We start from the raw sequence: 14,575 nt of genomic DNA, 5'->3' as shown, positions 1-14,575 counted from the left end.
TCTGTAGTGATACGAATAGCTGGGTGGACAATATACCGGTACGTGCTTTCTAACTGCGTAGTCATTCGTTCGGTTCCCGCTCGGATTTTATATTAAACAATATTCATTTCACATTGAACGCCATTGTAGAGAGAAAAAAGAAAATGCTAAATTTCAATCCTATATTAGTCTATAAGTCAAGCCGGATAGGAAAAAGGAACATATGTTAAATTGTTAGAAATTCAAATAAACAGTTAGTTAAATTTTAGTTTTTAAATATTTTTCATGTTCTTGAGAAATTAAATGTTCAACAAATTCCTCAATAGAGAGTAGAAAACACTATGTTCTTCCGTGTTATATGATTTTCCTTTGATTGTTTTCAGTCTTCGTGAACTTGCATCAGGTTGACACACTTACATAATAGAAGATCAGATTAGAACGTGAACGAATGGGGGGGAAATACAACATATGAGAAAGTGTTGCAGACGATGAAAGGAAGAAAATGAAGTTGATTGAATCGATGCGTAATACGTATTTCTGTTTAATGTAAATACAGAATATTTAATTTCTTTTCGTATGCTTACTTTTCAAGAGTACTTCGCATATTTACATACACATACGAGGAATTAAAGGAATTTACAATCGTCATTGTAGCAGTCATAAAACTTTCTTGAATACTGCAGTAATCACGTGACGACACTAGCAAATATGGCTTACGGTTGGTTTTGGTGTTAAAGAGGAAAAAGCTGCTCGTGTGTTGCTTCGCTTCGCGAGTATACTATGTTTATTGGATGTCTACATAACAATGCAAAGGAGCTCTAAAACCAAAGAGATGTTCATCATTAGGGCGTTAGAAAAGATTCTGAGCGATAAGGATATTAAAAGATCGCACCACTCCCAGCTGAAAAGGGCTTGTGAGGTGGCACTAGGTGAGTTGTTAAATTTGCTGAAATGTGTGTTGAAAAGTGATATTAGTATTATATTTACATAACCACTAAACCTATAAGTATATCATCATTGTAAGGTATCCCCCTTAACAGTATGAAAGGAATACAAACAGTGTCAAGTGTAATAGTGACGTGCATTGTGTTGACAGAGGTCATTCGCAGTTGATGCTGTAACCGATATTGTATCAATTAGTTATTGAGTTGCTATTACGATTTGTTTCCTGAGATATTGTTTCGATATGTTTTATATAGTTACTTTGTGTTAAACGGAAACTCTTCTGAAGCGAATAATGTTAAGTGCAAGGAACTATTAATTAGCAAGGTGTGAGAATGCTACCACAAAAGTAAGGTATAACTACATTGACTCAAAGTACCAGTGCTGTAACTGCAATGAAGTGATCAGCCGATGGAAATTTATTTATGTACATAAATTCTGTAATTCGAAGTTTAAATATGTAGAGAGGGGGGGAGGGGGTGCCGAAGATAACTTAGGTAATGAGGCATTTGGGAAGAAATTGTTAAGTGGATCTTAAATTGAGTAACAGGAAGGATAGGGGCCCGAGAATATGCAAAATATACGGGCCAAATGTATTATATTAGAACGGAATATTGTATGAGTAATTTATGCAGACAACATGCCTGTAAGGTAATTAATGGTGAAGAAATAAGAAAACGCCATGAACTATGCAATTAGCCGGCAAGGTTTTAGAACGCAGGCCCCCTTTCTCATTTAGCTGTAATAATGACAGAAAGCAACGTACCCTGCGGGGCTCTAACCCGCCTTCACTCGCTGACGCTCGCTCGGCAATACAATGTTAATTAAATATTAAACTGTGGTACAGAAAGGAACCAACCTACTAATCAAAATAGGGGTATATTCCCCAGTCAGCCATAAGGAAATTCTCATGCGATGTAAAGAATTAAATGTATTTTATTTTTTGTTAAAACGTGTGTTCATCTTCAATATATAAGAAGAAATGTGTTCGCTGACAAAGGAAGTTAATTATCTAAATCGTCTGGAAAGATATAAATAGCGGCGAAGCTAGTTTATGAGCACGTAGTATGTGTTTTTTCGCATTTGTCTTTGTTTGCTCATACCCACGATTGTTAACGCGCTTTGTACGGTCGCATAGCTACGACCTTAAACTGGAATAGGGGGACCCGGAATAGGTGTAGAAGTAGCTTGTAGCTACCACCTAGCGTAGTTCCATGTGTATATTTCTTACAGTTGTCGTTACTCTTATACCCACATCTCTGACGCATCTGCTGCTATGGAATCCTTGTCCCTCATGTGACAGATAGCTGTAGGTGCTGTAAACAAACCATAGGGGAGCATTAGTTGTCAATCATTGCAGTATTCCTTCATGCATTTTCTAAACAACCAAGATCACTGACCCCTCTGTTGTCGGTGTTTGGATGCTGAATATTTTATCAGATATTTCTAGTATTGCTTTCTGGTATTTGAAAATCCTACGGGACAATCCATCCTGTCATATTATGATGATGATAGAATTACGGTTTGATAGACATTTCAGTAAAATTGCCATATTTATTGTTTTAGAGCCTTATAACGCATCACTTATTTTATACAACTGTTGAGCGTCAGCTTTCTTAAACCGCACAGGTAGGTGCGGATTTTCGGATTTCGTTTTTATCGCAAATAAGTTTAAAAAGTGGAAGAAAATTTTCCACAGCCGAATCATATTTTTTTAAAAAAAAATTGTCCCAGGACCTACCAACAATCAGAATACTTAATAAGTTTGCACATATTTATAAATGTGTATGCAAATGGGCATGGAAACAGTGTTGAATTCAGACATTTTCACCCGGGGGGGAATGTGAACTCCTCGGGGGGAGGGTTGTTTTTCTATATTTTTACAATAAAGCAGCATATTTAACAATTCCATTCACATGCACATCTTAGCTAATATTGAGACTAATTGCTGATAAATATTCAATATGAGATTATAATTTTAAAAAATCCTTTAATTTTATCTAAAACATTAAATAAAGACTGGCAAATATATCTTGAAGTATATTATTCCCTATATTCAGTAGTTACTGTTTGTTACTAATGTAGAAGTTTTTAAAAAAAGATTTAAATTAACTCAAATATTTTTTGTCCTAAAACAAACATACATAGGAATATCTTAACAAAAAGTAATCATTCTTTCTCACACTTCTGATTCTAATTCAAGCATATTAACTTTGGTTTCTTCACTGTATACACATCAATAGTTTAGTTAACGAAATCTTCAGTAGGATTAGTGCCGTGTCGTGGAAAATCAGCGCTTGGCGTGAGAGTATACGACGGCACCCCCGTACATATGAGTGAGGTCGACAGACCAGTCGCGAAAGGGGAGAAAATTTTAAAAAGTAAACCCTGCTTTTCCTTGATTTTGAGCAGTTTTTATTACTTTTTTCCTTTCATTTTATATATGTGCACATGCCCACATGTGTACATGCGTTTCATTCCTCTCCTTTTTCTTTCCTACTTTTCTTTTTCCCTCCCGAATTTTACGCCCCTTTCTTCGGCGCCGGGGGCGTCGCTCCGCTTGCCCCTCCCCCATGCCACGGCACTGAGCAGAATCTTCGTCACTTTCAATAGCAATCTTTCACTTATATACTACTATTATATTGATAAATTCTATATAAATCTCTTACCCCGGAGGGATAACTGTTCCTCCCTGATCCCTCTAAATGGCTCTCTGAATTTCACCCTTTAACTGACTTATTTTTAGTTAAAGAAAATTGTGTTTACTTTAACAATCGTAAAATACATTTACGTCTGTTACTTCCGATGCGAGAAATGGGATTTAGGCGCTCTATTTCAAATAATGCAAGAACTGAAATCTGCTGACATTAGAGATCATATACAATGATCGAAAGATCTACCCTATCTTTCCTTAACTATCTCAATCTGTGCTAGTGCTACCTACTAACATATAATATAGGGCGAGAGTATAGTACCTACTAAAGTACAAACCTTTCTTCAACGTTAAGAAATACAGGGTTTATTGACTATTTGATATTCTATCTGAGATATTACATGTTCAATATTTATATAGAAAAGGGTCTGCGTCATTTATATGTAGGCCTATATTGAGAGATCGGATTTCGTCTGCCCGTGCACGGGAAGAAAAAAAATATTAGGTGAAGTAATTTCTACATTTTGTGATTGAAATTTTGGAAGTTTCTCCTGGGAGGAATGAATTTTCTTCAGGGGGACATTCCCCCCCGGGCTACCCCCTGAATTCATCCCTGCATGGAAATTAGACGTAATATATGTGTAGGCCTACATCAACTCAGTTTGACGTTCTGATTTTATATTTGTACATGGCATGTTGTTCCCGCACATGCACAGTTTAGTTAGAGCAATAAAATAGCTGCTGTTCCGTTGAGGTTCTCATACTTAAGTTCATTGCATATTCACAGAATTCACCCTTAGTGCCTCAGAAAATGTTTCTTAAAGGAGAAGGTACATTGGGTGCAGATTTACCTTAGGAAGATTACTTGTTATGGGTAATAGTATGCCGTCATTGATACAACTGTGCAAAAGCACGAAACAACTTGTGCTAGATGGTCACGAAATATGTTCTTTTGCCGGATTTAATTTAAAAATTATGTTCTTTTGCCTAAAGGGCATAATCGCTGGGCGTTAAAAAAGAACTCGAATAAAGAATTAATGTTGGTCGAATTACTGCATACCGAGCACTTACAAAGGGTTTAAGAATCTTGGAGAAATACTGCAATTTTCCATGTGTGTAAGTTTGCTGTGTCTGTTATAATTATTTCAATATTAATATTCGAATTCTCGGAGGGAATTATAAATAACAGTATACACTGATGTCCAAAATTATTGTATCATGTCTATAACTATGTTTTTGTAAGAATATATTTTGATAACGAATTCACCCGGTATTTCTTATAATGTTAGTAAGTGTATAATAAGCAAAGACATGTATGTGGTAAATTTCATATCAAAAGAGCAGTAAATAAGAACAATAAAACAAAGATAAAACTTTCTTGTCCATTAGCAACATTTTGTTTTACACATTGTAATTTTCAAATTTACAATTCTTTTCCTATGAAATTTACCACAAATATACATTTTCCCATTATACACATTATGATTAAGAGAAACAAGGTGATATATTGAAGAACATCGTTGAAGATTGATGAAAGCTAATATTTTAAACCATGTATCACTTCATTTCATCATGCAATTGCTTTTTGAGATAATATTTACTGTAGTAACCGCAACGATTCGTGAAGACTGGGTTCTACACGAATCATAGAAATGTTTTGCTTCACCGCTGATACATCGAGGATTTCAGTACGAGTCATGGAACCATCTTACGAACGCACACTTAAGACATAGTCAAACAACGGGAGTTCTCCATTTAATGTGCCAAACTTTGAAGACAAGTTAAATGAGTGACAAGAAAAACACAGAAGGGAAAAAGGACATTCTGCTTTCCGTTTATATATATATAAACTGGAGAACACTGAAAATGTTATATCTCTCTTGCTTGTGAATTACCTTCTTATTGTTTCTAATGTCGTATTGCATAGCCCAGGAATATCTCCCAAGAACGGAAAGTATAAGAGTACGCTTCAAAAACACTTCGAAACAATCAGTGATAATGCTTCACATAACAATAACAGCACTGTAAGTCCCATCAAATAAATAAATTCAAATATCCCAATATCCGTGTTACAGGAGACAATTACGTTGCTGTGTATACCCGTAGATAGATTCTTGGGCACACTGTCGTCCAGGTGGCGAGTGATTGTTGACTAAGCACTTTCGCTTTCTTACCCCCCGGACACAACATGATGTTAATGTGACTGAAGAATGAAGAACAGCAGTGTGTGAGAAACTCTCTCCTATTCTTGGAGGATATTCTCTATTAACAGTTAATTTACATAACGAATGCGATTTGTCAAGTATTCCAGCCGGTGATCGTCTTACAAGGAATTTTGTTCAGCACGGAAACGCGAACTCCGTTAAATGTCCGATGGATTGGTATTACCTATCTCACGAGTTCGTACATTTGTTCTGTGGAGTCGCTGATGTATGTTTATATGCTGTTATTGTTCTTGCTTGAAACAGTTGTCGGGAGGGGAGTAATTGTCTCATGTCGGGATATTTTGAAATGAACATTTTCAGTTGACTGCACCCTACATAGCACGAACAAAGAAAATATTAAACAGCAAAAAATAATTAACATAATGAAACTACGCGACAATTCGACAACTCTGTGCTCTCAGGCTAACTGTATATCACAAAAGACGACGCTCGCAAAGTGTCATGAATAGGCGTTGGGGACCGGAACACACCCTCATGTTCTATTTAGTAGTAACATCAGTATATCTAGGTTAATTTTTAATAACTTCTAGTGATGACCTTAGTCAGTGAATAGTTGAGAATATTTTCTCTACTAATTTTCAAGGAACTTTGCTTGAAATATGTTCGTTCAAACAGGTCCATTTTTAACATCTTTTTACAAAATACTTACAGATTTTTTTACTTTCAGTGCATGAAAACTTTCCGGACACACTGTATTTTTCTTTAATTTCAGTAAACAAACTTTCCAGACACCCTGTATTTTTCTTACGTTATATTATAAAAGGAGAAAACAACCTTTTTTCTCACACCAGCTCCTACATAGGTACGAATTCAATTACATTTATTGATATTCAAGAAACGAAAAAAAGAAAATGCTCCAAGAATCGGGCTCAGATTTGATTCTTGATTCAGTTTATTTTTTACTTCTTGAATATAATTTTCCTTTTTTGATATCGAATTGAGACTTTGTTGTTGTTGTTGTTGTTATTGTTAAAGAGCACATTTTGTGTGTCAACTTATTTATTCATTTGCATATATTTTTTTAGAGGAGATACGAAATGAACTTAAAGATGGGGGACAGATTGCCACTAATTCGTCGTCCGCACTTCCCTTACCCAAGGATGATTCTGCCAACATTATTACTGCAGAGAAGTACTTCTTACCCTTTGAGTTGGCGTGCCAGAGCAAAGCAGCAAGAATTGTGGTGACAGCATTAGACTGTTTGCAGGTAACTTATTTAAATATATATATATATATATATATATATATGGTTAAAAATATTACATATAGGAAAATCCGTACAATGCTGAAAGACCTTCAAAATTTTACTGTCTCCTGCTGCGTCAGCATATTATTATTATCATCTATAGAAGGTTAAACTATTGACTTGACAGCAGAGTTAGATGGCTCGGTGGCTCAGTTGTAGAGCTCGCATCTTTAGTGCGACAGGTCCTTGGATAGCTCCCAGCCATGTGAATTTCTGTGTCTTAACGGTTAGAGAACTACAAGCTGTAAACCAAGTTTGACTTTATGATAAATGTAAGTATTTATCATTAATTCTGTAGTTATTCCACAGATGTGAGATATAGCGCATACGAGTGGTGGTGAAATAGCCTTTTTCTAACGTTATGAGGTATTATTTTGAATGAAGAGAAAGCAGTAAAGAGACCACAGAGTCTGTTGAGCGTCAGAAATAAGCCATTAATAATAATAATAATAATAATAATAATAATAATAATAATATTATTATTATTATTATTATTATTATTATTATTATTATTATTATTATTATTATTATTATTATTATTATTATTATTATCTGTTGCATGAACCACATCATTATTTCCGTCTACACTAATTACTAACAAATCCGAGACTATCTGCAAAATACATAAACAGAACATTAGGAGTAATCGGTCTATCTACTTCACATAATGAGAAATCAGCTCATTCATTTAACGTTAAACTAATGTTTGGATAAATTCCTTCCTTTTGGTATAGAAATTAGTATCCGAAGAAAGTAAAAATAAAATGAAAATAGAAATGGTGCATCATTTAGGTAAAATTGCTACTTAAAATCAACTTTAAATAAATGGCGAACTTAGACATTAAATATCTATAAGAGAAACAGAAGAAGAAAAAGAACATAGATAAGGAACCCAAAACAGAACCAACTATGAGTAAGTGAATAATCGTACCAATATGCCCCTTCCGTATAGATAAAAAAAAGTAGGAGAAAAATATAGAGTTAGAATAGTACAAAAATCACGTATAGATTTACAAAAGTATTTAACAGACTATAAATGTTATTGTTTAAAAAGTCAAACACTTTCAGGCATTTACTCTGTGACGTATCGATGTAAACATATGTACGTAGTTATGACTAACAGATATGCAGCAACAAGGATAAAAGAGCATCTGAGAGACTCAAAGGAACAAGATCTATCATGTCGGGTTTATCAAAACATTCCACAAGAAAGTAAACATTAGAGACCGGATGTTTAGGCATTAAAAACCTGTGAAATAGGCAGGCAAATAGGCACTTATAAATTTAAACAATGAAAATAAATACTCAATACAATTAAGAAAAATAAATTCAAGTCATAGATTATGTTCAAAGAATACAGAAACATACCTGTTTGTTAATATCTTCTTTTACTGTACACATAAAAACGAAGCTTGATATGCATTCCTTGTATATTTGGTAAATATGTTCTATACAACACTTTATCACTACACATAAAAGTCCTTATTGGCTGCAATAACTTTCTCACATTTCTCACGAACCACCTGGCCTTTGGCACCTGGCACACAGCAAATTTTGTCCACTACAGATTGAAAATGTTCCAGGGAGTTGATCAAGGTTTTATTTCTCTTTTCCAGAAACGTTATCGTGCCTGTCAAAATTGAATAGTGGGTAGCAATGAAAGCTAAATCGTTTCGCACATCATTGTTCAACAGCTGGTGTGTTATGCGAATTGATGAGGCATCCTCTTCAGACAAACAGCTTACTACTTCTTCTACGGTATGAAAGTTGGTTGCGTAATATAGAGCTGCAGAAATCCAAGTACTCCACCTTGTTATTACTGGGTTTAAAGGTAAAGCAACTTTAGGGGTGGTTTCTTTAAATAGCTGAATTCGAGATGGAGCTTTGAGAAATATTTTCTTGGTATTGGAGGTTAAAGTATCTACTTTGGGGAATAAATCACGGATTTCCTCAGCGATTCGATGCAGAGCATGTGCAAGACATGTTATATGAAGCATAGCTGGAAAAAGAACTTTAAATGCCATTGCATGGTGCTGCGTCCGTAATAAACAGAAGAATATCTTGATGTTTTACACCATCCGGCCATAGTAAATTCAGTGAGGAAGTGAACAACTGAGCAATTGCTGTACTATTTGTTTTTGGCAGTTCCTCACATGCTAGAAGAAATATTTTAGGCTGTTGATCATGTTCCATTGTACCAATTACAACATTAACAAGGAACCGTCCCGTGGCATCGGTCGTTTCGTCAATCGAAACCCAAAATTTTCCCCTACTAACTTCTTTCCTAATTCTTTCAATAAAACCCGAATAACAACCCTCTACGTAATTTTTGTGCAGTGTTGACTCACTCGGTACCTGTTCACCTGTGTACTTCGACAAGAAACGCTTCAAGGAGTCATTTTGTAGTTTCCACAGAGGTATATCTGTTTCTAAGAACGCCTTATACAAATCTGCAGAAAACTGAGACTGCCGACTAGTGGTAGCGTACGTAGTAATCAGTGAAGGTTTTTCTAATTTTTGTTTTGCATTTGAAGTAGATTTATGTTTGGCAGTTTCTAAATGTTATGTAACGTGATATTTTTTCACACAATTTACAATAAAGTATGGTTCCGTCAGTTGAAAACACATCACAACCGAAAGTCTTTACAAAATTATTCAATTCACTCTTCAAAGATGTGGCTTCCTTAGACATCTTAAGAACAACTTTTGCCCACAAAACCACGCACACACGATATTAGAAACCACACGGCCGGTCACAAGACGAACACTATGCTGAAATGAGAACTTAAAGAACGTTTATTCTTTTGTGCATCTGTGGAATGCAACGCTGTTGCAAACAGGAGGAAGTGGGAGGGAAAAATATGGATCATACTGTGTCATTGATTTCGGCGATGTTCTTTTATTGTAGCGGGGTGAAGTTTGACCTTGAACTGCCCATAATTTAGTTTGTCTTAATCTTATTTCTCGGAAGAGGCAGAATCCTTTCTTGAAATACGAAATTATAGGTATATTTTTCCCAATGAGGTCTTATTTTGAAGAAAATGCATAGAATAGGCAAAATCAGGCATTAATGCAATTATTTAGGCAGTAAGGGACGAAATAAGTAAAATAGGCAAAATAAAATTGGCTTAAATTGAAACTGTGACCCCCATATAAACTTTTAAACGTTATTTTTGTCCATATCTTCAATATTAAAGAATAGGCATTTTGCCTAACATCCGGTCTTTAGTAAACATACTTCGGAAGATGTGTGATGAGTATTTTATTAGGACCAGGAACCCTGAATTAAATCATGATAGCAGAGTGTTAGATAAGTTATGGGATCAAATCATTCAGTACAATTAACTGCAGAATCAGAATATAGCAGAAATTCATTGAACTACTAAATAAATTACTCATTAATATTTAGTAGTTTTTTGAATTCATAATAAGAAAAAGGTGAATTCAGAGGGTAGCAATAGTTCAACAATAGGCAGAATTACTTTTTATTTATTTGGTTGTGGTGACCAAGAAACGTTTATAAGGAAAGACTTAATGGTGCTTTTGGCGGAACTTTTTAAAAGAACAGAGGACCAGGAATGTAGGAAACAGAAATCACAACAGGGATGCAATCCATAAGAAAATCTTGTTTCAATCCCTCGAAAGTAGCGAAGTATGGGGTAAAATAAAATAAATAAATGAAAAAAGACGTACAGGTAAATTATTTACTTTATTTTATTAGGCTGTATACATAATTGTAAAGATCCTATTTTCCATTTATATGAACAGCTCGGATTTCGACATACACAGCCTATTCAACTCTTCATACACTTTTCCCAACAAGACACAAGAGCAATTTACAGATAATCAATACTCAGTTTCCAGTGGACAATCCTTCGATGCTATATTTTTGAGAAGGCACTCGCATCTCTACACATTTTCACTGCGGCATTACTTCTTTTTCTAACCTACTCCTAGAGCTACTAAATAAGTACCACTAATCTTTATTTCTTTTCACTTTACTACATCTCCTTCTTCACTTTTTCTTGTTAAAAAATAAATTGATAAATAACATTCTGTAAACATAACCTTTACTGCAGATGTAACTCGCCATTTTTAAGCCAACTATAAAATCGTTTAAAAAATACCAAATGTAAAATGACTAAAAGATGTACAGAAAACTATAAAAATAGAAAGGTTTCCATTCACTCAAAGTTGCTTTCCATTTCAAGTAATGATACCTAAAGTTGTAAAAGATATGTAATATCTCTAGTATCTCGTCAGTGTAGATACGTCTTCCCTAATTTATTGCGCCATTGTAGAAATTCGGAATTTGCTTCAACACCATCTCTGCCGTAATATTAATCTATTCCAAACCCATTTTTAAATATCAGGTTATAGCAGATGTGTGTCTATAGATAGCTTTAGGCCTAACATCAATAAGTACTTTCCCTTGACATCTTGATTCCAACTCCTAATATCATGCAGAACTTTTGTGTCCATCGTCGGACAAAGACAGAGAAATTAATTACACACAGGTAAAAGTAAAAATTGTGTAAGATATATCAAATAAGGACATGAAGAAGTAACTAAAAATGTTAAAATGCCAGCAACTTAACATGTCTCTGACCATAATGCTTCAGTTGTTTATTACCTCTTTCCCAATAGTGTTCAATTAGAACTGTAGACCCCTTGCGTGCATTCTCTATGTGGATCACGTAGCCTGCCTGTGGTAGAACTTTCACTTCTCATGGTATTCGTTGATGTGATTTTTTTAAATACTGCTTTCAATTGTTTGTTGTTCTGTTCTTGAACCAAGTTGTTTCGTCAGGAGTTTGTTTTCGAAAACCATCCTCTGTTCTTCGTGAATTGGACAAAATTATCCCATCATATAATAAATTAGTTTAGATTTTTAAAAGTAAAATCTGAGTAAGTGAAATATCAACATCTTTTTGTGTATGTGGATGATATTACACACAGTGGCCCCGTGGCATCTAACTCTCGTCTTTGGTGCGAGCAGTCCTGGGTTCGATTCCTGATAGGAAGACTCAATCTAAAATTTGTAACAGCTTTTCCAGGTTAGTCATCCTGCCTGAGGTTGTTCCTTGGTTTTACTCATTCTCACTCGGCAAATGCCGGAATAGTTTTTAACATACAAGTCCCAAGCCACTTCCTTCCCCACTTCTTTCTTCCCTGGATAGTCTGCCACCAAGGGACGTCATCCCTTATATGTGACGTGCTTAAGGCCATAGATCCCGCCCATAAATGCCCAGAAATATGTATACATAAATAAATAAATGAGTATATTATTTAAATATATTTTTTTTTCTCTTGTCTTTTACAGAAATTAATTGCATATGGTCATCTCACAGGCAACATTCCAGATTCTACGAGTCCTGGTAAATACTTGATCGACAGGATAGTAGAGACAATATGTGGTTGTTTCAGTGGTCCTCAGACTGATGAGGGTGTCCAGTTACAGATTATCAAGGTATGCAGGATTATTCGTTGCATATCGTATAAAGTTAATATTAGGTTGTGAATGAGTATATAAGTGTAACCAAGAAAGTTCTGTCGCTTTTTCATCCACCACCTTCGAACATCGATATGTTACCTAAGGCGTACCTGGAAGATCAAAAATGGTCCCCATCAGTATCGACGACCTTCTGCCAATGTTCTGGAAGGCCGTAGATTCCGAAGGTATCAAGTACATTTTGCACCTCTACTAGGGATTTGAACTGGCATCCTCTAAGGTGATTGTCCAAGGAATGGAACAGGTGATAATCGGACGGTAGAATGTCCGGGGAGCGTGGCGGATGCAGTAGTGTTTCCCATCCAAGGCATAGAATGGTGTTCGGGGTCATCCTATCCACGTTGGGCTTAGCGTTGTCCTGTAACAGGAGGACCCCTTTGCGATTCAGAAGTGCTGGCTCCAGAGTTTTTAGTTTTTTTCTTGAACACGGCTCAACTGCTGACAGTACACAGTTGCATTGATACTCTGACCAGCTGGTAGCAGTTCCCGATGCACGATGCCGCAAGCAGTCCACCAAACACACAGGAGGACCTTCTTCTGGTGCAGTGCTGATTTCGGCTGTTTTGGAACCGGTTCATGGGATGTTAACCAATGATGATGGTGCCGTGGAGCTTCATGTAGGATTCACTTCTCATCACATATTATCACCCTGTCCAGAGATGTAGGGATGTACTAATACTCGATATCGATTGTGAAGAGACCGATACCGATACTTTTAGACACTTTATTATATACATAGTATCAGTAATTTTTCAGAATAATGAAATGATCAACATTGCAATAGGGTATATTAGATATGAGGCCAAACTTTGGCATACAAAGACAAAAAGCAGAATTTCAAATTAGGTTCCATACAAAATATAAATTTCCTCTAAATTTAATCCAGCTCTCACAAAATGAACTAAAAAAACAGCAAATACTTATATAGTGTAAACTTAATTCTAAGAGTGAGTGATCGATGTTTAGAGTGATAATGTACTTTGATAGTTACATCATACTTACTAGTTTCGTTTACATACATATAATGCAAACGGATACAAATTTTTATTGTTTATAAAATTATGCGTTTTGAACCAGGTGTTGCTGTTTCTCCATAAAAAAAATAAGTTTTTATTTTATTTTATTTATTTTATTTATTTTTTTTTTTAACGAAAACGATATAACCATTTATTAACTTTAGAACTAATTGTTTTTAAGCAGTAAGTAGGAGAAAATAATGACAAAATGAGCGTCTTGTGGATGTCTTCCATAGCATTTTCTTCTGAGTCGAAACCATGTCTCGTTTGGGATTCAAATTACGGGTCTGCTATCCTGACCATGGGCGCCCGAAGGAGAACAGGGTGGGAACCCTCCTGGCTCACAAAAAGTTATACGTAATATAGCAAACCACTTATATTAAATACCAGACGTAATATAGCAACCATGGAATGGACCCCCCATAGAAAATTTTCTTCGGGCTCCTATGATCCTGACCGAGGACCTTTGGCTTTTCTTCACCACTATTTTGGCATCGAGGGACTAAACATATCAGTTGAGTACGAGTAGTGCAAATGAAAGGCGTACACATTGATAAAGAAATCGATTGTACGATTGATAATAATTTAGACCAACTTTAAAAGAAACCGATGAAATGTAAGTGTCACTGTTAACATTAAACAATTTAAAAATAGTTCGGAAAATGTATCGGTAAATATCGGTGTCCATTTGCCGATACCAATACTCCCAAAAGTGACCGATACATCGGTACATCCCTACAGAGATGACTCCTTCCTCACACAAGACAGCAATGAAACACAAGTGCATGCTCGCGTTGCCTTCTGGCCCGGAGTCAAATCATGTGAGCCCATCGATCCAACTTGTAGTGCTTCCCAAGTTGATATAGGTGCTGCCGAATGGTTTCTCTACTCACACTGAATTATAGTCTCAGTTCCTCAAATGTCTGGCCACTGTTCGCGTGAATTGGTGCCTGAAGATTTTCATTCTGTACATGTGTTGGTCTTCCGGCACGTGTGCGTCTT

At 35.7% G+C, this 14,575-nt stretch overlaps 1 protein-coding gene across 6 annotated transcripts in view; it reads left to right on the top strand.

Moving 5' to 3' along the window:
* The first annotated feature begins 421 nt into the window (after nt 1-421).
* Sec71 (ADP ribosylation factor guanine nucleotide exchange factor Sec71) overlaps nt 422-14,575 on the top strand; it is a 140,624-nt gene continuing 126,470 nt past the window's right edge. For 3 of the 6 annotated variants that reach the window (XM_081746168.1, XM_081746167.1, XM_081746164.1), the window contains exons 1-3: nt 422-908; nt 6,825-7,006; nt 12,369-12,515. In XM_081746168.1, the coding sequence (XP_081602294.1) occupies nt 785-908; nt 6,825-7,006; nt 12,369-12,515 (453 nt within the window). In that variant the 5' untranslated portion in view covers nt 422-784. The remainder of the gene's footprint in view (nt 909-6,824; nt 7,007-12,368; nt 12,516-14,575) is intronic. The other 3 variants (XM_081746165.1, XM_081746166.1, XM_081746163.1) reach the window with 1 other exon arrangement.

This window comes from Thermobia domestica, chromosome 18 (assembly GCF_964235325.1).
Source record: "Thermobia domestica chromosome 18, izTheDome1.hap1.1, whole genome shotgun sequence".
Classification (NCBI taxonomy): domain Eukaryota; kingdom Metazoa; phylum Arthropoda; class Insecta; order Zygentoma; family Lepismatidae; genus Thermobia; species Thermobia domestica.
This window is presented reverse-complemented; position numbering and strand designations above follow the sequence as displayed.